A 23613-nucleotide genomic window follows, 5' to 3' on the forward strand; every position below is an offset into this window, starting at 1 on the left:
CATTGTGTTTATGCTTAAACTTCTCGTAATTTGAGCTCGTCCTGAATAACACGAGGTGATTGTATGGACATTACTTCCGCATGTCGCCTACTGGCCGATGAGTCATTCTGAAACATTTGTGTAAGCAAAGTAGTCAAATACTTTTATTGCACTTGCTTCGTCGTGTCTACTTGAGTCATTTATGTCTGCATTTTATTAACCCAACGGAATATTCTTATCTTTGTGTGTCATTGCATAAGGTTATTAAGAATTTGCATTTCCATATGTGTTCTTACGAAATGTTTTATACATACATGTACACTATATGAAGATTTCAAATGAGGTTAATTGAAAACATACATACAAAAGAACATACATACTTAGAACACAAGTAATACTTACAAAAACCAACGAGTTAAGGTTCAAACTTGCGATACTTCAAGCCTAGACCCCGATATTCTGCGCACTGTTGTGGTAATTTGAAACTGAAGATTGAGCGTGCGTATGTATATACTTATGTATGTACATGTAACTGCACATGTATTTATGTCCTAAGTATATTCTTATGCCAATAAATGCACATACATACAATATACATATCTCCTTCTATTCTGCGATATGGTTTCTCAAATGCAAGCCGTTTCCGATTACTTGGCTGAATATCAAAATATGGATTTTAGGCAACTGAATGTTTAATATATGATAGCACTCACTCACATATGTATGTACATAACAAGCATGCACCTATGTATAGTACATATGTACATACATATGTGCGTTGATTGTGTTTATTAGATAAAGAAATATGAGACAGTTTGCTAGACTAAAGTAAAGTCATCGTATAAGATATGCTGATGCGTCTAGTCTTTAAAGAAAATATATTCATAAATAGTATTGAATTGATATAGTATATTTGTATATAAAGTTCGATATATATGTGAGTACATATGAGTTATTCCAATTAAAATTACCAACTTAGAAACCAACTTAGAAACTAGAAACTAGTACTATCATTTAGTTAGCCTCTATAATTTTAAACAATTTACAGTATTATCCGAGCCAAAGCTCTAACATGTTATATGGGGCACAGATCACAGTGCATCTCTCAAATTTCAATCAATATGATATGTATACAAGGGTAGGCTAATCGATCCCCGTATGCTTTGGAATCTACAGACTTATTTTCATATACATATAATAATGTATATTCATATCAGAATCTTAAACTAGTTATTGACTAGTAAAAGAAATTTTAACATGGTATATAAACCGCCCATAAGCAAAATTTATGAATAAACATATTATTCTTATTCTTACTCGATCTAATCATATTTTTATCACAACATTAACATTTACTATTGTCCACTTCTCTACCTATGTTATTGTATTCATTACTATTTTCTTTAAATAAAATGTGCACCACATAAAATTTTATCGAAAATCGCTAAAAATTACTCATATTTGTAGGCCTTATCAAAACAAAAACAAGAAAAACCTTATCGTTAACGATTGCGCGGAAACTAGAATACCCCAGACAAATGAAAAATTTTTGTCTAAAAGAACATGATTTCGGTTGTTTGTATGGCAGCTATATCCTAAAGTGATCCCATCTGAAATTTTTCAAAAATTCAAAGACTGTAGCGTTGTCTTTTAAAACATTCTATGCCAAATTTCATGAATTTCTCCTCCAATAGTGGCTCAATATGGCGGAACCGCTTCTTGGGGAGAAAAATACTGATGCAAATTTTCAGGACAGACAGATATGGCAAAATCGACTCAGCTCGTAACGCTGATCAATTATAGATTTTCTGGCGTTTCCTTTTAAGTGTTACAAATTTCGTGACAAACTTATACATACATAATAACAATATTAAGCTCCTTGAGAATTGATTAATGAAGTATTTATATAAATACTTAGAATTACAATGAAATGCCGAAATACATATGCATGTATATAATCACTAAGTATTATTTCATGTTGATAATAATTACCTTTATTACCTATCCATACAAACATATTATTACAAATTTACAATATTGTATAGAGCATAAAAAGTGGAAATATGCATCAGGCCGATTGAAATCATTTAAGTACATAAATTGCATACTTATATTTTTTGAGGCATTTACATGCATTTGTATGACATGTTACATACATATGTATATACTACGATAGGTAATTTCCTACTAAATCGATTACACATTTGAATATACACATATGCGTAGATGTACTTCTGCTCTGAAAGTACGTATGACTGTGTGGATTTCCATACAGCCGCCACGGACCTTTCAGTCATGTGTGGGGTAAACACACAATTCTTTAAAGATCGCTCGAATTTTGTGTATGAGTACGTATAAATATGTTTGTGAATCATTTAATATGCGTTTGAAGATCAGTTTATTTATTTGATGTTAGAGAAGCTGGTTATCGCAAGTAACCTAAGCAACGGGGAAATTCAATTTGAGGCCTTCAATTGGCAAACAAAATATTTGCTTTCTCGGCTGCTTTCGTTGGCACCTTAAAAATGAATTTAATATTCTATAAATATAAAACCTCGTTACAATTTTTAGATTCTTTGATTGGATCACTATCTTGAAGTCGAATCTAGCAAAAGTATGTATTACGTTATTAATTATAACTATTATTCCAATTGTTATGATAATGCGAATTAATTAAAAATATTTTTCTTTGGAATTTCAAAAATGTTGCATTGCGATTTTTCAATTATGTACAGGAATCCTTGACATTGATTTTCAGTGGTTGAGATCATCAATCAGCTTCTTTACCAATATTGCAAAGGCATTTACGCACGTTCAACTAAAAATGCAAAGCTCGCCACAAATAAACATATGTACACATGGCATACACTTCGTGGCTACTGATAATTTAAAAAATTACTAAGGAAATCCGCTGACAAAACTGGATTTTCTCCAAATTACCTAAAAGTGCGCAAGCGCGGTTTTGCCTCAGAAATTCTACGATCCGCACCGCAAAAGCACAACGCAACGAAAACTTGACGCAAATAAAAAACATTAAAATAAAGCAACAATCAAAAGCAATAGTAACCAAAAAACAAAGAGAATCGCAGTACAAGCTGCAGCCTGCCACAATGTGCGCGCGCCTAAAATACAGCCAAAATTTATGAAAAGAAGCAAACAACGAAACTTTGCCTGACCGAAATTAAAATGCAATACATTTTTCAACTTTTTTGTTGCTCGTTTTATGATCACCGCTGACAATGCGAAAAAAGGAAACTCGCTCGAGCGTTTGCGAGTTGATAGAGTTGAGCTTGGATCAGTCGAACGGTCGCCAAACGATCGATGATCGAGTTTCGAGAAATTCCCACTTACCTTAGCACCGATTTGATTGCCACATTGACCGGCTTGCAAGTGCACGATTTCCCTCATTTCGTTAAAAGTGTATTTATTTAGCTCCGACAGGAAACTCGCAAATTAACGTTTAAGTGCTGTTTTTATTGCTTTGTGTTCCTGCGCTCAGAAATTCGGATTCGCCTGTGAAAATCCTCGACGCTTTTTAGCAGATTTTTAATTAAATTTTACTCGATTCAAATTTCGGACCACACACACGTTTGGTTTAATTTCAATTAGTATGGATTTGAAGATACACAATTGTTGGTATATCCTGCGCACAAAGAAAACTCCGGTGATACTTTGATATAAATGTTGGAGCAGAGAACGGAACAGTTGTGGGCAAAGCACTTGGTTACAACTCGACGTACGAAACTGAACTGATCATGAGTGGAATGCGCTGTGCCAGCATGAAGCATACGCCGGTTGCCGGCAAAAGTAAATACCATACACGCAGACGGAGTTCGCCGCACGCCACATGTGTCATATAATGGGTGAGTAAATTTCTACACACATAATACTTACATATTCGTATTTGTGTATATTAGCATTTCATGGTGTGCGTGTTATATATATTAATGCATGTTATACACATACATACTAAGAAGTATTGGGTTGGGTGGTGGAGATGAGCGCACTTCGTTGAGACTTTGCACCCATTGAGAGCTAAATATATGCCACCGTCAAGCGAAATTGAAGTTGAGCGAATACTCCCAAGTAAAAGAATGAGTGACAATATTGCACGAGATGCAATCAGCGATCGTACAATACTGACATTAGCACTGAGAAAAATAAAGTTAAGTAACAGTTAATTAAGTAGGTAAGTGAAATGTGTAGCTTCTATCATAAATTAAACAATTTTAGAGTTAAATTTATAGGTAGAAAAAAATATATTATATATTGTGAAGTAGTTCTGAAGCATAAATTGTGACAAAATTAAACCCGGAAATTGTAAATAAAATACAAAATATCCCCACCAGATGTAATCTAATACTTTTATTCCAACGATTTTTCCAGTACTCAAACACTTTTCATTAGCACATTTTGGAATGGACGTTAGCTCATTCAGCGAGTTTTGTTTTATCTGTTCGATCGACTGAAAACGGGTTCCACGGAGCAGCAATTTCAGTTTGGGGAACAAAAAAAAATCACACCGAGCCTTGCTTTCCATCTATGTGGGATCGTAATTCGCACGATCAAGGACATCTACGGTACTCTTTTTGAAACAAATTCAGCTTAATCGGGACAAGTTGAGCAAGAACGCGAATAATACCCAAAATCATTCGAACAGGCTCGCTAGAGATGTCGCGCTCTCTTGCCATCTCTCTAACGCTGGCTTGACGATTTTCAGGAACCATGTCCTTTACTTTTTTAATATTTTGATCAGTTGAAGAGGTCGAAGGTTGTCCAGACCAAGGCATGTCTTCAACGACTCTTGACCGTTTTGAGGGCTTTGAACCACTCGTCGGCTTGTGGTTTTGCTAAAACTGAATAACCGTAATCCTTTTCCAACATTCGCAACGATTCCGCACACGAAATTTGGTTAGAAATATAAAATTTGAGACAAATTCTTTGTTCGATATTTTTATCCACTGTAAAAATCGCAACGCACTACTATTAGTTACAATTTCCGGATGTTTTTTGTGGTTTTTGTAGCTGCAGCATTCTGCCAAGTTGGCAGCCCCGACCGGATAGAAAATGCTAGTCCGTTCCGGTTACGTAGAGCCGATTGTCGTGCGAACGGCACCACATCAGATCACAGGCAAATATTTATTCTACCACACATCAACCCTTGGAAAAAAAGGTACAAAGAGTATGTATGTATATACAAGAAATAAATAAAATACCAAAAAAGAGTTTCTCAAATTGGGAAAGGATTAGCTGAGTAAATAGATGAACATTAGTTTTGAAACAAAGATTCTAATTTCGTCTGACAATCGAGCAAGAGTATTCAGAACTGTTAGAATCTTTATGCCAAATAGTTGTTTACTAATGAATTTATATCAGCCAAAGGTTTTGATTTCTTGTAAGAAGCGAACATGTTTTGGGCGACGGACGTAATAGTGGTATTGGTATAATTCTGATTGTATTTGCAGTACCACCTTAATGCACTACATCATGTAAGTATATACTTAAATTAATTTTCAAAAATAACTTAAGGCATATATTGGTAAATATATATTCGTACATATGTATAGTACAAAGCAGCTCCTTATCCGCACTCACACATATTTAAATGTGCATTTGCATGTGTAGTCATCGAAGGTACATAAATAGCAACTTTGGTTGTTTCTAATGAAAAAGTCGAAAGCTGTACTGATCTTTTAGGCAAATAAAGTATCAAGATTGTCGCTTCTCGAGCCAAAATTAGAAGCAAAGCAAGTATATATGCGTCCCAAAACTTGAGGTGGTTCTGAGTTCAAAGCATCAATGGATTTGTACGACATTTCTTGGTAAGTGAAAGGTAAGTTAACTGTTTGGGTTGAGATTTTAAAGGAAAAAATATATCTACATACATTAATTCAATAAAAAAAGATTTGAGAAAAATTATTTTTCTGAAGTATGTGAGACAGAGTTTTGAAATTTATTTAAAACGGTCAAATAATTGCCTATTGTAAGAAGATGTATAAACATCGAATTAATTACAGCACCACACAAAGTAAGAATAAGAATAAGAAAACAGTTTTCAATTTGCTTTGATGTACTTGTATGTGTAAATAGTGGCCAATAAAATACACAAACATTTTACATATCAATAATTTATTAAGGTCTTGTAGGGTAATATTTTTCAAAATTTTTGTTTTTTGCATTTTCTGTTCCCTTATACCCTTAAAATTATGTAAAAATCCACTTTACCATTGGAAGGTTTCGAAAAAGGCCCAAAAATAATAATATCGCTCGACGTTTGGAGCGCTCAGAGTGCACACATCAAACTTTAAACGTGTTTTTCTCAAACACACACTTTTTTAAACTGCCCGACATGATTCCGGTCGAACTACTCAACCAATTTGCTTAATTTTTTTTAATGTTCACAAAACGACTGGCTATCGTTCCTGCTAGATTCATAATTTTTTATAATTTATTGACAATGTTATGACAAATGTTATGTAAAAAACATGCGGAAAATTAAAAAAAAAACGTTAATTACTTTTTTAGTTATCAAAATTTTTTCATTATTCTACTAGGGACGATAACCATTTACGAACTTTTTAAGAATAAATTGGGTTTTGTGTTTCAGGTGATCCAAACATGAGAAATCGTGTCCGCCAGTGAAAAAACGCATCTCATTCACCCAGCCATTTCTGCGACAGATGTCATTAAAAAATTCCGAAAAAAGTTGTTTATACACTCCACGATATACCTCATGATATGTGAAAAAAGTTAAAAGATACATATAATCCATTTGAGATTCAATATACAATAGATATTTTAAAACGCAGTTCAGTTGTATTACAATGAATACCAATTTCTTCAAATAAACCTTTTACGTCATTACAAAAAAAGAGTTCATCTTCCTTACTGAAGAAACAAGGAAATTCTTCATGTGGTTTTTTTGATGGGATATTCGAACATCAGAAATTTTTAAGGGGTTATTTACTTCTAACTGTAAGCTGAAAGAAGCTTTGAAATTTATTGGTCCAAAAATTATTACACCTATTATGGTATCGCTTAACTGTATTTTAAGACTTAGTATTCTTAAAAATATTTATTTGGAAAGGAACTATAGCTGATCTCCGGGAGCTTCTCTCAAAAAAGACGTTTTGCTCTGACCACCATACCTCTGAACTGAATCCTTTGAAATTAAAAAAAAAACAAACAGTTTTTGTTAAATTAATGTTAAATCTAGGAAAACAAATCGAGGGAATAAGCAAAATAAAATCTTTTGACAGAAAATGGCGATTTCTCAAAAGAAAAAATCGAATTTTGACGAAAGTTTTGGCTATATAAAAATTGTTTATAAAAAATTATCTGTGAGAAAAAATCTTCGCTTAATTATTAAAAAATATATTTAATGTCTCAGAATAAAATGTTTTATAATTATCTCAACGCCTGTTTCAATGAAAACGGGTAGACAATAGTAGTATTGACTGATTACAGTGTCAAGTAGGGCACTTCTAAAGAGTTTCTTATGCAATTACAATTACAATTTTTACAATGCTTTATTTGAAGAGGAGAAGGTAAAGTATTAATACTTGGATGTAAATTTTTTATTCCTAATTTCTTCTTCTTAATTGGCGTAGACACCGCTTACGCGATTATAGCCGAGCTAACACCCGCGCGCCAGTCGTTTCTTCTTTTCGCTACGTGGCGCCAATTGGATATTCCAAGCGAAGCCAGGTTCTTCTCCACTTGGTCCTTCCAACGGAGTGGAGGTCTTCCTCGAATACTTTCAGAGCTGAAGTGTTTTCGTCCATCCGGACAACATGACATAGCCAGCGTAGCCGCTGTCATTTAATTCGCTGAACTATGTCGATGTCGTCGTATATCTCGTACAGCTCATCGTTCCATCGAATGCGATATTCGCCGTGGCCAACGCGCAAAGGACCATAAGTCTTCCGCAGAACTTTTCTCTCGAAAACTCGCAACGTCGACTCATCAGTTGATGTCATCATCCAAGCCTCTGCAGCATATAGCAGGACGGGAATTATGAGTGACTTATAGAGTTTGGTTTTTGTTTGTAAAGAGAGGACTTTGCTTCCCAATTGCCAACTCAGTAAGGAGTAGCACCTGTTGGCAAGAGTTATTCTGCGTTGGATTTCTAGGCTGACATTGTTGGTGGTGTTTACGCTGGTTCCAAGATAGACGAAATTATCTACAACTTCAAAGTTATGACTGTCAACAGTGACGTGAGTGCCAAGTCGCGAGCGCGACGACTGTTTGTTTGATGACAGGAGATATTTCGTCTTGCCCTCGTTCACTTCCAGACCCATTTCTTTTGCTTCCTTGTCCAGCCTGGAGCAAGCAGAACTTACGGCGCGGGTGTTGAGGCCGATGATATCAATATCAATATTCTGACGGAGCTTTTGGTGTTGCTCAACGTCAGCTTACACAGCCGTATTAGGTTTGCGGGGATACCAAATTCAGATATCGCGGCATAAAGGCAGCTCCTTTTCGTGCTGTCGAAAGAAGCTTTGAAATCGACGAAGAGGTGGTGTGTGTCGATTCTCCTTTCACGGGTATTTTCCAAGATTTGGCGCACGGTGAATATTTGGTCGGTTGTTGATTTGCCAGGTCTAAAGCCACACTGATAAGGTCCAATCAGTTTGTTGACGGTGGGCTTTAATCTTTCACACAATACGCTCGCTAGAACCTTATATGCGTTGTTGAGGAGGCTAATCCCACGGTAGTTGGCGCAGATTGTAGGGTCTCCCTTTTTATGGATTGGGCATAGCAGACTTAAATTCCAATCGTTGGGCATGCTTTCGTCCGACCACATTTTACAAAGAAGCTGATACATGCTCCTTATCAGTTCTTCGCCGCCGTGTTTGAATAGCTTAGCCGGCAATCCGTCGGCCCCTGCTGCTTTGTTATTCTTCAGGAGGGCAATTGCTATTCGAACTTCTTCATGGTCGGGTAATGGAACATCTGCTCCATCGTCACCTATTGGGGAATCGGGTTCGCTTTCTCCTGGTGTTGTGCGTTCACTGGCATTCAGCAGGCTGGAGAAGTGTTCACTCCATAATCTAAGTATGCTCTGGGCATCGGTGACTAGATCACCTTTGGGGGTTCTACAAGAGTATGCTCCGGTCTTGAAGCCTTCTGTAAGCCGCCGCATTTTTTTTGTAGAATTTTCGAGCATTACCCCTGTCGGCCAGCTTATCAAGCTCTTCGTACTCACGCATTTCGGCCTCTTTCTTTTTCTGTCTGCAAATGAGTCTCGCTTCCCTCTTCAACTCTCGGTATCTATCCCATCCCGCACGTGTTGTGGTCGATCGTAACGTTGCGAGGTAGGCAGTCTGTTTTCTCTCCGCTGCGACACGGCACTCCTCGTCGTACCAGCTGTTCTTTTGCACTTTCCGAAAACCAATGGTTTCGGTTGCAGCTGTACGTAAGGAGTTTTAAATGCCGTCCCACAGTTCTCTTATACCGAGTTGTTGACGCGTGCTGTCAGAGATCAGGAGTGCAAGCCTCATCGACGTCGAACCTTCCTTGTGTTTGTTGGCGTGCGTTTTTTGCTGCACAGAGGCGTGTGCGAATCTTAGCTGCAACAAGATAGTGGTCCGAGTCGATGTGAGGACCTCGGAGCGCACGAACATCTAAAACACTGGAGACGTGTCTTCCGTCTATCACAACATGATAGATCTGGTTGATAGTTTTTCGATCCGGAGACAGCCAGGTAGCTTGATGAATCTTCTTATGCTGGAATCTAGTACTACAGATAATCATATTTCGGGCCCCGGCGAAGTCGATCAGCCTCAACCCATTTGGAGATATTTCGTCGTGGAGGCTGAATTTACCGACCGTAGTGCCAGAGATACCTTCTTTGCCCACCCTGGCGTTAAAGTCGCCAAGCACGATTTTGACAACGTGGCGGGGGCAGCCCTCATAAGTGCGCTCCAAGCACTCATGAAAGGCATCTTGGTCACATCTTCCTTCTCTTCCGTCGGGGCGTGGGCGCAAATCACCGATATGTTGAAGAACCTCGCTTTGATGTGGATTGTGGCTAGACGTTCATTCACCGGAGTGAATGATAGTACTCGGCGACGCAGTCTTTCTCCCACCACGAATCCCACACCAAATTTGCGCTCCTTTGTATGGCCACTGTAGTAAATGCCACAAGGACCTACTCGTCTCTGTCCTTGTCCCGTCCATCGCATTTATTGGACGGCGGTGATGTCAGCCTTTATTTTTACGAGGACATCAACCAGCTGGGCAGCGGCACCTTCCCAATTAAGGGACCGGACATTCCAGGTGCATGCCCTCAATTCGTAGTCCTTATTTCGTTTGCCGTGGTCGTCATCAAAAGGGGGTCTCTCATCCGAGGCTGTTGTTGCTTTTTCATTGGAGTGTTTTGTACGTGGCGGGTCCCAAACCCAGCGCACAACCCTATGCAGGGGATGTTTCGCCTTTTCACTTTAGCTGGCCTTCAAACGGATGTTCTTAGGCTACCCAGAGGGTACTTGGTCAAAGACCGAAAGTCGTGAGCTGCTTGAGTCATATGTAAAAGAATCGTTTCTGGCCACTCCCAAGTGAATGGCGATCAGAGAACTTTCCTCACTTGCGTTAACTTCTACACATGACTACATCCTTCATTCCTAACATGGTGTAATAATTTCCTGTTTTTTTCGAAAACAATGAGCCGAAATGGCTTTACTGAAATTATGAAGTTTATATGATTTGATAAGAAGAGTGAAATAAATGGGCTTTTACAAACCAATAAATTTGCCATGATATCTACTATTTATTGAAAATTCACAAAATTGTTATGTATAAACCTGGTGCGTATATTGCTGTTGATGAGCAGTTTTTTCCGCCGAATACTAGGTGTAGATTCACCCAATACATGCCAAGCAAACCAGACAATTTTAGAATAAAGTTCTGGTAGCCGTATGACGTCAATAGTAACTACACAATAAATGGGTTTCCCTATTTGGGAAAGGATGAAAGGAGCGATTGTTCAATGCCCCTTGGAGAGTTCGAAATCCAACGCAGAATAACGCTTGCCAACAGGTGCTACTTTGGACTGAGTAGGCAATTGAGAAGTAAAGTCCTCTCCCGACAAAGAAAAACCAAACTCTATACTAATCTCAAATACTAATGAATATTTTGACTTGAAATTTAGCTGAGAAGTCACTAACAATACTATTAACTTATAGAAACTAAAATTTAGGAATTCGAAAAACACGCGAAGTATAAATTAAAAATTAAATTGATCGCAGTCGCTCATTATTCCCGTCCTGCTATCGGGCGCAGAGACATGGACGATGACAACATCTGATGAATCGACGTTACAAGTTTTCGAGAGAAAGGTTTTGCGGAAGATTTATGGATGGAACGATGAGCTGTATGAGATATACGACAACATTGACATAGTTTAGCGAATTAAAGGACAGCGGTTGTGCCGGCTAGGTCATGTCGTACTTACGAATGAAAACACTCCAGCTCTGAAAGTATTCGACACAATACCCGCCGAGGGATGCAGAGGAAGAGCTCCACTCGGTTGGAAAGACTAGGTGGTGAAGGGACTGTGCGCTGTTGTTAATTCGGCTATAATCGCGTAAGCGGTGTCTACGCCAGTAAAGAACACACATGGCCTCAACTTTAGAGCGGGGTTTTAAATAAGAGCAATACAAAAGATTTTTTTTAAATAAAACAAAAACAGTTTGGGATATCAATGAAATTATTTATTCATGTGAAAGGATATTCGTACGTACTCTATGGGTCACCATTGTATCCCGATAATATACAGTTAGGTGCGGTTAATGGGGCGGTGGCGTCATTGGGCCGTACTTTTTCCGTGATTATCAAGACCTGCACGTTACTGAAAATGGGAATCGCTACTGCTCAATGATAACCGAATATTTTTGGCCCGATTTGGATGATATGTACTTGAACAATACGTGGATCCAACAAGACGACGCCAGAAGCCATACAGCGCACGACATAATCGATTTATTGAAAACCAAGTTTTGAACGTGTTATCTCACGAAAGGACCCAGTCAACTGGCCGTCTCGGTCGTTCGATTTGACGCCGTCAGACTACTTCCTGTGAGGCTACGTCAAGTTTGTGATGTATGCCAACAAGCCAGCGAAGAGTGATGAACTTAGTACGAATATCGAAAGTGAAATTCTGCAAATATGCCCGTGGTGGCCACTCAAAAGAAATCGATTTCCAAACATAATAGCATCGAATGTACTTTCACAGGAATAAAGAATTTCATTGATGTCCCAAACCGTTTTTGGCTTAATAAATTTAATTTTTGTTGCGCTCTTATTGAAAACCCCGTTAGAACTCATGTACCAAAAAACTAAAAAAATTTTTTTGAACTTTGTAATCGGATTTTTAAATCTCTTTATTTTAATTTCGTGCCTTGATTTTGCGGCTGTTCGCGTAGTGTTATGCGATTATTATGATGTTAGCGAGAGTAACAATTAATGACGTCTTAAACAAATAAGGATGGACTAAGTTCAGGTGAAACCAAAAATTTCATTCTTTTGTAACTTGCCAGGACCAAAGCTGGAATACCATCAGGTCCTGGCAAAACATTATATGTCCTGGTTGATGTGCTCGTAAAAGTAAAGGCTGACATCACCATCGTCCAAGAAATACCATGAAATTTATTGCAGCGGTCACATAAAGGAGCGCAAATTTATATTATAAATACATATGGTTGAAAGAAAGCTTGCCCGACGATGGGAACCTCAGTGTGCTCTGCCAATTCCACAAAAATTAGACCCCACAATCTGCGCCAATTATCTTAGGATAATCTTCCTTAATATCGTATATAAGGAGTCCACTATCGACCAGATTTTCTTCATGCGTCAAATCTTGGAAAAGACCCGTGAAAGGAAGATCGACACACACCATCTCTGCGTCGATTTTAAAGCCGCACGAAAAGGAACTGCCTCTATGCCGCTATCTCTGAATTTGGTATCCCCGCAAAACAACAGGGTTTGTCCGGAAAGTAATAGGACTGAGTCAATTTAAAAGAAGAAAATGAGTATCAGGATCGGAAATGAGGGGACGCCGGCGTGTGCCACTCGGAAGATTGTCTCTTTGTCTTGGGATCATACTCAGAGATCCATAAGCCTGCTTGATCATATAAAACGTCTCTGTTGCAGATTTACCGAGTTTCACACAGTTTTAATCGCGTACCTCAGAAACACGTTGCGCGAAAATTTTTGTCGTGTCTCTCCAGGTGCTCGGAGACAACTGACCTGCCGCTCGTTTGTTAGCGAGGAACGCAGATGCAGCTGAAGAAAATCAGTCTAATTACTTTCCGGACAAACCCTTCGTTAGGATCGGGAAGAACCTCTCCGAGAACCTCAGGCGAGGTTTCAGACAACGAGCTTCCCTATCGTGTGACTTCTTCAATCTATTGCTGGAGAAAATAGTAATTCTTTGCTACAGAGCTACATAAATAGAGAAGGTAAAATCTTCTATAAGAGTGTGCAGCAGCTGATATCATTGACATTAACCACCGTGCAGTTAGTTCTGCTTTCCCCAGACTGAATAAGGAAGCTAAGCGTTAAAGCGACCTGTCAAATTTTAAACATCTCGTTATATGGGGATGAGTATGTGTTTCTCCCTGTATAATGAAGTGGCAGCAGGATTGGAACTCAATGTTTGGTTTGTTTTGATCTTACGTCACAGATGTCGCTTTCTGTAGTGTACTCTGTCCTAAATTACAGTGTTCTGTCTTTTTGGCCTCTTATAGTTTTCTGAATAACATAATGAAAACGTGGCAATGGTGAGATTCCGCTCAGCGTCAACATCAACTTTCGCAGGGTGTCAAGGGCACGTGTACAAAGTTTCATTGAGATGTTTGATTAAGTTAAAACAAGTGGTTCAATTCCATAAAATTAGATAACAGATTAAATTAATGCCCTGGCACATCCGATTTTATTCCAACCCGCACACTAATGGACAAGCACGCAAACTTCCACATATGTATTGTTTAATGTATGCAAGTATTGTAAGCAGACACATCTACACAGGGGCAATTGAACACTTTTAAGGCAAACAAATACCGACTGACGGTATGAAAATGTGAATGGAAATGCAAACATTGGATTGCAATTTGCAAATTGAAAAACAAAACACCTGGACACGTTACAATCACAACCGCCATGTATTCATTGTGAGGGTAAAAATTGTGTATGTGTTGTGTTGCATTTTGAGAATTTGACCACTTGTGAAAATGTTATTCTGCAGAAAAATGCAACACTGTTTACCATATACACCAGTACCGAACTACATATCCTTAGTGTTATGGCAGCACAAAAAGCACTCTCAGCTACCAATCAGAGCATATGTACTAGATAGCGTGGACCGTGGCTTTATTATTTCATTTGCGACCGAAACTAATCCGCTTGGCCATTTGCGCCAATGTAAAATTTTCTTTAAATCGCACGAAATTTTCACCAGCCGTGTTCGCAAACATCCATTCAAATGTGTCACCTCACCAGTGCGCCGAAACTCCATCCGACATATGCAACATATAAATTTTTGTGGGCGACAGTCGGGTGGGTCAGAAATAAAACGTGTTGCTGTGTTGAAGTTTTTGATTTTCATTTAATTTTGTGTAAGCTTACAACTTTATGTGCGTGACATTTTAAAGTTGACGCCTATCCTCGGGTTATTATAAACTTTAATTGCCACTGATGCTCCCGCTGATTGCTAATTGAAAAATAATATTTATACTTCTATGTATTTCATTTTCACGCTATGCTTAATTTTTGTTGAATTTGTTATTTTTGCAATGTTTTCTTTTTTACCACGCTTATGTGTGTGTGTTGGTTTTATAATTATAATTACATAAATGCACGCCGGCACACACACACTCACTCAGCATCATATACCTTCAGATCATTTGTCGACATTAATTTGCAAATCCATGAGTGCAAAATGATTCTAGCGAAATATTAAAAAAAAATTGCATAACGATATACTGACATATTGCATTTATGACCCAAAGTAGTTGATGGTTTGCATATGTATTAACATTTTGATCTGTGTCGAGTATGATAAACGTTTATTGTCCATGTTTATTATTCATACTGAGAGTGCGATAAGTCGATCCATCTCAATTTCTTTGGAGCAATATATATGTGAAATAGTTATATTATTTATGTTGTATATGTAATTATAATATTTTTATCAGAAACAATAAACGGATTGTGAGTAGCGATTAGTGTATTTCGATAACACTGGTCTACAGTGATTTTGTTGCCCCAGATTTAAGACTTATTATACATACATATATGTGAGCTCAAAATTTATGGAAGTGTCAATGATTTTGTAAGATGGAAAGAAAATGTTTATTTTAAGCCTTTATTTCTATTTGACATTACAAGTATCAGAACGCATGAAACGACAAAAACACTTGTTTTTAGTTTTTCTTTTATAATTTCCCAGTTGCCTCTTTTTCTTTTTAAGCACTAGCAGTAATCTGCCATCAAGCGACGATCCCATTAATATTGATACCTTTCTTCCATCACTTTAAGATCCTGGTGGAATGACTTTCCTACTTTCTTTTAACCCCTTTCTTAAGCGCTTCGAAAAAATCACACAATTAGGCGCATGGGGTCTTGAGTGACCCCAAACAAATATTAGGACATATGTCAAAACGAAATAATATGAAATTAATTTTATAGTAATTAATAAAGTTCTTTATTATTTTTAACTTTAAGAAACAAAAACTTAGCTGACGCTTTTATGACACTTGAAGCATTTTGTTGTTGAAAGAACGACAAAAAATTCTTTCTAGCACATGATGAACAGCGCCCGCGTTTAGCTGTCGATTGCTAGACCGTCTCGTCCACATCATGAACTTCACGGAGCCGTTTCTTTGTTGTCGTTGGTACAGCACGAAGTTGTAGGCGACGTTTTTGGTGATCTGTCACTGGTGCTGCTGCTCCAAAAAATATCCGCCTTATATGCGTGATACCCTTATCAGTATTTGCTTTGTGTATGACAAACGCATTGATGCCGGATACGTTTGCAAGATGAACAAGTAAGGAAAGGCTAAGTTCGGGAGTCACCGAACATTTTATACTCTCGCATGATAAAGTGATAATCGAGATTTCATTATCCGTCATTTACATATTTTTCAAATACCGTATTTGTGTAAAGTCTTATATCCGCATCAGATGGAATTCAAAATAGCGTTATATTGGAAGAAGGCGTGGTTGTGAACCGATTTCACCCATTTCGTACATGTCATCAGGGTGAGTAGTTCCTGAGATATGGTTCTTGGTCCATAAGTGGGCGACGCCACGCCCATTTTCAATTTTTAAAAAAGCCTGGGTGGAGCTTCCTTCTGCCATTTCTTCCGTAAAATTTTGTGTTTCTGACGTTTTTTGTTAGTCGGTTAACGCACTTTTAGTGATTTTCAACATAACCTTTGTATGGGAGGTGGGCGTGGTTATCATCCGATTTCTTCCATTTTTGAACTGTATATGGAAATGCTTGAAAGAAACGACTCTATAGAGTTTGGTTGACATAGCTATAGTAGTTTCCGAGATATGTATAAAAAACTTAGTAGGGGCGGGGCCACTTCCACTTTTCCAAAAAAATTACGTCCAAATATGCCCCTTCCTAGTGCGATCCTTTGTGCCAAATTTCACTTTAATATCTTTATTTATGGCTTAGTTATGACAATTTATAGGTTTTCGGTTTTCGCCATTTTGTGGGCGTGACAGTGGGCCGATTTTGCCCATCTTCGAACTTAACCTTCTTATGGAGCCAAGAAATACGTGTACTAAGTTTCATCATGATATCTCAATTTTTACTCAAGTTACAGCTTGCACGGACGGACGGACAGACGGACGGACGGACGGACAGACAGACATCCGGATTTCAACTCTACTCGTCGGCTCAGTGAATAAAGGCCTAACGAACTAACGCCTAAAAAAAAAAGAAATAATGCCTAAAAATTGCATATAGGAATTAGGCAGTTGTTCATAATGAAAGAATGCCTAACATTTTAAGAATTTCTTCATTAAAATTGTTAGGTGATTCTTCATAATGAAAGAAAGCCTAACAATCAACAAGTAAGGAAGGGCTAAGTTCGGGTGTCACCGAACATTTTATACTCTCGCATGATAAAGTGATAATCGAGATTTCATTATACGTCATTTACATATTTTTCAAATACCGTATTTTTGTAAAGTTTTATTCCGCTATCATCATTGGTTCCTAATGTACTATGTATATATTATGCAGAGAAGGCATCAGATGGAATTCAAAAGAGCGTTATATTGGAAGAAGGCGTGGTTGTGAACCGATTTCACCCATATTTCGTACATGTTATCAGGGTGTTAAGAAAATATTATGCACCGAATTTCATTGAAATCGGTATAGTAGTTCCTGAGTTATGGTTTTTGGTCCATAAGTGGGCGAGGCCACGCCCGTTTTCAATTTTTAAAAAAGCCTTGGTGCAGCTTCCTTCTGCAATTTCTTCCGTAAAATTTAGTGTTTCTGACGTTTTTTGTTAGTCGGTTAACGCACTTTTAGTGATTTTCAACATAACCTTTGTATGGGAGGTGGGCGTGGTTATCATCCGATTTCTTCCATTTTTGAACTGTATATGGAAATTCCTGAAGAAAACGACTCCATAGAGTTTGGTTGACATAGCTATAGTAGTTTCCGAGATATGTACAAAAAACTTAGTAGGGGGGGGGCACGCCCACTTTTCCAAAAAAATTGCATTCAATTATGCCACTCCCTAGTGCGATTCTTCGTGCCAAATTTCACTTTAATATGTTTAATATTATGTGAACAAAACTATAATACTCTCCTTAGCAACATTGTTGCGAGAGTATAAAAAAACAGCCAGAGGCCATCTTTTTGTTCTTCTTCCAACATTATAATTGCTGCAAAGTTGGTCATTACAATCTACACCGCCTTTGGTACTATTGTAATAAGTATTTTTGGTTTCTGAGCGCTGGTTGTTGTTTCGTCAAAGGCGTTATCATAGTGCATGGTGGAAAGTAATACAACAGCTTCCTTTGGCTTAGGAACATATGAAACTATAGTCATTTGATTATGAAATCCGAAAACTGAACTACATGGTGGTCTATTTTTGTTTGGCAAAAATTCGGTTGGAATATCAGGTTTCCTTTTATTCAAAGTGCCAACAATAGTCAATTTGTATTCAGGCTTTAGCAACTCCTTAGCTAGTTTTGTACTTGTGTAACAATTGTTAGTTGTTATGTTTCGACCACTACGCTTTGTTGGTTCAACTAGACGTTTTACAATCTCATCTGGAGAGTTAGATATCTGATATTCTCCATCTGGTTGTTTTTTAGAATAAATTTCAAAATTGCACATGTAATATTATATGTTTTCGAGTCCACCATGTTTTGGACTTTTATTCCATACTTGTTAGGTTTGTTAGGCATGCAAACCTTCTCTATAAGCCGACCACGTAAACCAATCAACTGTTCATCGATAGTTACATTCTCGCCGAGGCAATAAGCAGCTAAAAACTTTCTCTCTATATTTTGACGGCAAAAATATAATCTCTACCATATTAGACTCCAGCCATAATTAGTAAGCCCAAAAATGCATTCATTTCGATATCACCTGATGGGAGTGCATCCCGATCTCTTTCAAACTTTGCCTTTATTTTACCTATATACAAATTAGTATTTGTGACCAAAAGTTAAATAACATCTCTGTCAAAGAATAATTTAAAGCATTCAAGGGGAGATTTGGCATTTCTGGCATACTCTTTCACTCCCGGTAAGTGAAGAATAATATTTTGTGCTCGGGCTCTTACTGCGTTTGACGGTGGTACTTTAGACCATTTCTCTGAGTATGTCGAGATAAAAAATAGTTACCTTCCGATGGTTCGGAGATGTTTTGAATATCTTCGGATTCTTCAATTTCGCTTTCTGAATCATGAGCACTTTCAATAGCAGCATCATTTACCGTTTGGTCTTCCGAATCCGAACCAGCTACATCTTGCTCTATATCAGACACTTCGTCCAGCCATTGCAATATTTGCCTTTCGTTAGACATTTCAAATCGGTAAAAAACTAAAAAAAAAGAATCAAAATAAACTCAAAAACACATAAAACAATTACGCAGTTTATAAATACATACACATAAAGAAAAATAATTAACAATATACTAATATAAACTAAAAGAAAACACAAGAGTTAAAACTTACCTCCTCCAAAAAATGTTACGTAACTGGTCGCATTTTGGTCGCATGGGGTCAGCGTTCTAGAGAGCAGCGATACGTGCGTACGCGTTGATGTTCTGGACGCGACTAATTTGCGTACCCCGCGCGGAGTGAAGAAGCTAGAAAAAGCGCGAGCGCGATCAAACCACTGTAAAACTTTTTTTTTAATTTCAAGTGGCCCTGACCCCATGCGCCTTATTAAGGGTTAAAGGCAAAAAAAGGGTATATTTGTGTTTTTTTTGCGGCGCCATGAGTAATATAATTTTATTAAATTGAATGACATATTATTGTACAACTTTTGAAGTAGTATATTAGAAAAAATTTTCAATGAAAAATATTAATAAATAAGCCTGTGACGGTGAATCTCCAGAAGCGCCTTGAAAAAAAACGGTGAACATTACAACTCGATTGAGTTTTTTTCATTTTTTTCTATTTCTTATTAACAAATTAACCGCGATTTTTGAGGTAAAATAGCGCTTTTTACTTCCAAGTGCTGCAAAAAATGGAAAAAAACTATTTCTAATTACCTCGAGTAATCGCTTGATTCACCGTTACAGGCTTATTTATTAATATTTTTCATTCAAAATCGTTTCTAATATACTTCAAAGGTTGTACAATAATATGTCATTAAATTAAATAAAATTATATTACTCATGTTGCTGTAAAAAACACAAATATATCCTGTTTTGTTGGTTTAAAAACCTTGCCCACTCACACCTCCTGAACTACTACTATACTACTACAACTAAAATTATGGAGAGAACACTTCTCCAGCCTGCTGAATGGCAGTGAAAGTACAACGCCAGGAGAAGACGAAGCTGATTCCCCAATCGATGACGATGCAGCAGACGTTCCATTGCCCGATCATGAAGAAGTTCAAATAGCAATTATCCGTCTGAACAACAACAAAGCGGCGATGCCGGCCTGATGATATTGATATCATCAGCCTCAACACCCGCGCCGTTAGTTCAGCTTTTTCCAGACTGGACAAGAAGGCAAAGCAAATGGAACGAAATATCTCCTGTCATCAAACAAATAGTCGTCGCACGTCACTGTTGACAGTCATAAGTTTGAAGTCGTAGATAGTTTCGTCTATCTTGGAACCAGTATAGGTTAGGTTAGGTTAGGTTAAATGGCCGATCACAGATCACACGTAGACTAATAATGTAGTCCTTTGTGATGCCATTGAAAAAGAACTCCCGTGTTCGGACTTACAAATTGGCGAAGCGCTTTGTAGCCAATACATAATTACACAGACGCTTAACTTCAACACCCGCCAGTTCGGTGGGATGTCCGAAGGTATGCGCCCCCAAGTGTCTAAGTGTTGACCTCCCAAACGCGGGACTCAAGCAGGAAATGCTGGCTTGTTTCTACCGCATCTTCTTCCAAACAGCTTCTACAGTCGGCATCTGATAAGATACCCATTCTTACCGCATGTATGCCAATAGGACAGTGGCCTGTCAAGAGTCCCACTACTAATGAGAGGTTAGCCTTACTGAGGGATAAGAGATCACTACATCTCCTGCGATCTATCTTGGGCCAAAAGGCTTTTGCAACCGCACAAGTGCCGATGCTGGCCCAGGGTTGGATTAGCATCCGCGTGGCCGAGCTATCTAATAGTAGAAAGAGGATACAGGAGCACCGATCCGTTCTCATTCTACGGATAATGATTGTAGGTTGCCCTTCCTTGCTAACTCATCAGCTTTGCAATTGCCTGCAATTCCGCTGTGGCCCGGCACCGATACCAGTCTAATCACAAAAACTCTAGCTGCTGGAGATAGCTACGTTAGACATTCTTCGACCAACCCTGAACGCACTGTGAATCAGTTTAAGGCTAGTATTGACGCTCTGCTATCTGAGTGAATGGTTACTTCTCTGAAGGTGGATGCACTCCGTAGCAGCAAATCTGCTGCTACCTAGATGACTGCGACCTCAGCCTGGAATACACCGCAGTAGTCGGGAAGCTTAAAACAGGAATTTATGGAGAGCTTCCGACAGAAGACCCCTCCACCAACCTTCCCCCCAAGCTTTGACCCATCCGTAAAGAAGCTTGCTGCCTCTCTCCTCCAACAGCTTCTTCCCACCCATATCTCCCTCGCCGGTATATGGGCAGAGAACGAGCCGCCAGAGTTCGATAAGGCGACACCATGATCCAGATGATCCGGTATGCAGTCAAACGCGATCCTTCAAGAATCTAGATTCTCTGAATCTGATAGCCACCTTCGCGGATATGCACCTACCGTCAATGTCCACCGGCGTTATGTTCAAAATTGCATTAAGTGCCATTGTTGGGGTGGATCTTAATGCACCGCATATGCTAATTAGGGCAGCCCGTTGAACGCTTTCGAGTTTCTTGGCAAGTGTGGTCTTCCCTAAAGCCCTCCACCACATAAGGACACCATAGAACAAGATGGGCTTGACTATGGTGTCATAGAGCCAGAGGAACACTTTCGGTGAGAGGCCCCATCTTTTGCCAATAGCTCCTCTACAGAAGTATAAGGCAAATGATGCCTTTTTTGCTCTCTCCTCGATATTCGGCTTCCATGAAAGCTTCTTATCCAGGATGAGATCTAAATATTTCACTGTATCCGCCGGTTGCAGGCGAATACCTCCCATTTGCGGCAGCGGTGCCAACGGGATCTTATGTTTTCTGCTGAATAAAACCATTTCCGTTTAATTGGGGTTAATGGCGAGTTCACTACCGACCGCCCATTTTTTTACAACGCTGAGATATCCCTGCGTCAACTCGTACACGGTGCTAAGGAACTTTCCTTTTACCCTAAGTGCTACATCGTCTGCTTAGGTAATCACCAGACAGCCGCGATCCTCTAGTCTTTTAGCAATTCGTTAACGACTAGGATCCATAGAAGAGGAGAGAGAACCCCACCTTGTGGTGTTCTCCTACTAACGCTTCGCCTCGCACGCGCGCTGCCCCATTCTGTTTCGATCACTCTGTCGCACAGAAGATTGAGAATGAGGTGTTTGAGGTTCGATTCAACCCCAAGACCGTCAAGAGCAGTGACTACTGCCTCAGGCAGGACATTGTTGAAAGCCCACTCGATATCAAGGAAGGTCACAACAGCGAAGTCCTTGGCTTCAATGGCTTTCTCGAGCCATGACACGATAGTATGCAAGGCAGTATTCACTGACCTGCCTTTACGATAAGCATGTTGTTCTCCTGACAGATAGTCTCTCGGAATGCGCCCCCTTAAATACCAGTCTATCAGCCTCTCCAGAGTCTTTAGCAGAAAGGAGGAGAGGCTGATTGGCCTGAAATCCTTGGCCGTGACATGAGAGCCCCTACCAGCCTTCTGGATGAACGTAGTCTTGACTCGCCTCCAGGCCCCCGGGATGTAACCTAATCTGATGCAGTTCGCATAGATAGGTGCCAACCAGCTACATGACACCTTAACAGCCTGTTGCAGCTGCGCTGGCATGATGCCGTCTGGTCCCGGGGACTTGAACGGTTTGAACGAATTAATCGCCCACGTCAAGTGTCGCTCATCCAGAATGCCGACAAAGGCCGCACAATCGTCATCCAGCACCCCGAGAGATCCCCTCGCAGAGGACGTGTTGCTCGGGAAGTGGGCGTCGAGAAGCATCTGAAGTGTTTCTTCACTGCTGTGGGCCCACTTCCTATTTGCGTCCTTGAGATACCCTAGTGACACTGGACTTTTTGCGAGAATACGTCTGAATCTAGAGGACTCGTGACAGCCTTCCACTTTTTCACAGAAGCTCTTTCACGAGATCCTCTTAGCCTTTCTTAACTCGGACTTGTATATTTAAAGTCCTGTTTTATACAAAACCCAGTCATCAGACAACCCACTTCTGCGGGCCCTGTTGAATAAACGCCTACATGACGTCCTAATATCTGAGAGCTCCGTAGTAGACAGGACCTCTCCAGCGCAGCATTGCAAGCCGTGCTGAAGACTTCAACCCACTCCTCCACCGCATCGGTAGTGGCCAACGAGTCCACTCCCGGTGCGCGTGGGAGAGTTTGCCGAAGCCTCCTGCGGTAAACTTCCCAATCCGTGATCATAGGGTTTCTGAAAGATTTCCTAGTCGGACCTTCTCCGCCTAAACTAAACTCGATGTACCTGTGATCTGAAAAGGAGTGATCGTCGAGGACCCTCGAGTTCGAGATCCGCGGTGCAATCCCTTGTGAGGCTAGGGTGAGGTCGATAACCTCCATCCTGCCTGCGGTCACAAAAGTAGGGGAGTTTCCTCTGTTACAGATGCGGAGATTTTCGCTAACAATAAAATCAAAAAGCGACTCACCTCTATTATTGGTATCGAGCTACCCCAGATTTGGTGTCGCGCGTTAGAATCGGAACCGAGGATGATGCTGGTACCAGTCTTAGACGCCTCGGCTAAGGTCCTTCTCAGCAGTAAGGGAGGTGGCTCCACCACA

At 39.4% G+C, this 23613-nt stretch overlaps 1 protein-coding gene across 2 annotated transcripts in view; it reads right to left on the reverse strand.

The window, feature by feature from the left end:
* LOC120771294 (tubulin beta-3 chain) overlaps positions 1-18954 on the reverse strand; it is a 32072-nt gene extending 13118 nt beyond the window's left edge. Inside the window, exon 1 of one of the 2 annotated variants that reach the window (XM_040099225.1) lies at positions 18856-18954. In XM_040099225.1, the coding sequence (XP_039955159.1) occupies positions 18856-18942 (87 nt within the window). In that variant the 5' untranslated portion in view covers positions 18943-18954. Of the gene's footprint in view, positions 1-3330; positions 3715-18855 lie in introns of those variants that run through there. The other variant, XM_040099226.1, reaches the window with a different exon arrangement.
* Between the last annotated feature and the right edge of the window lie 4659 nt (positions 18955-23613).

Source organism: Bactrocera tryoni, chromosome 3, assembly GCF_016617805.1.
Source record: "Bactrocera tryoni isolate S06 chromosome 3, CSIRO_BtryS06_freeze2, whole genome shotgun sequence".
NCBI classification, from domain to species: Eukaryota; Metazoa; Arthropoda; class Insecta; order Diptera; family Tephritidae; genus Bactrocera; species Bactrocera tryoni.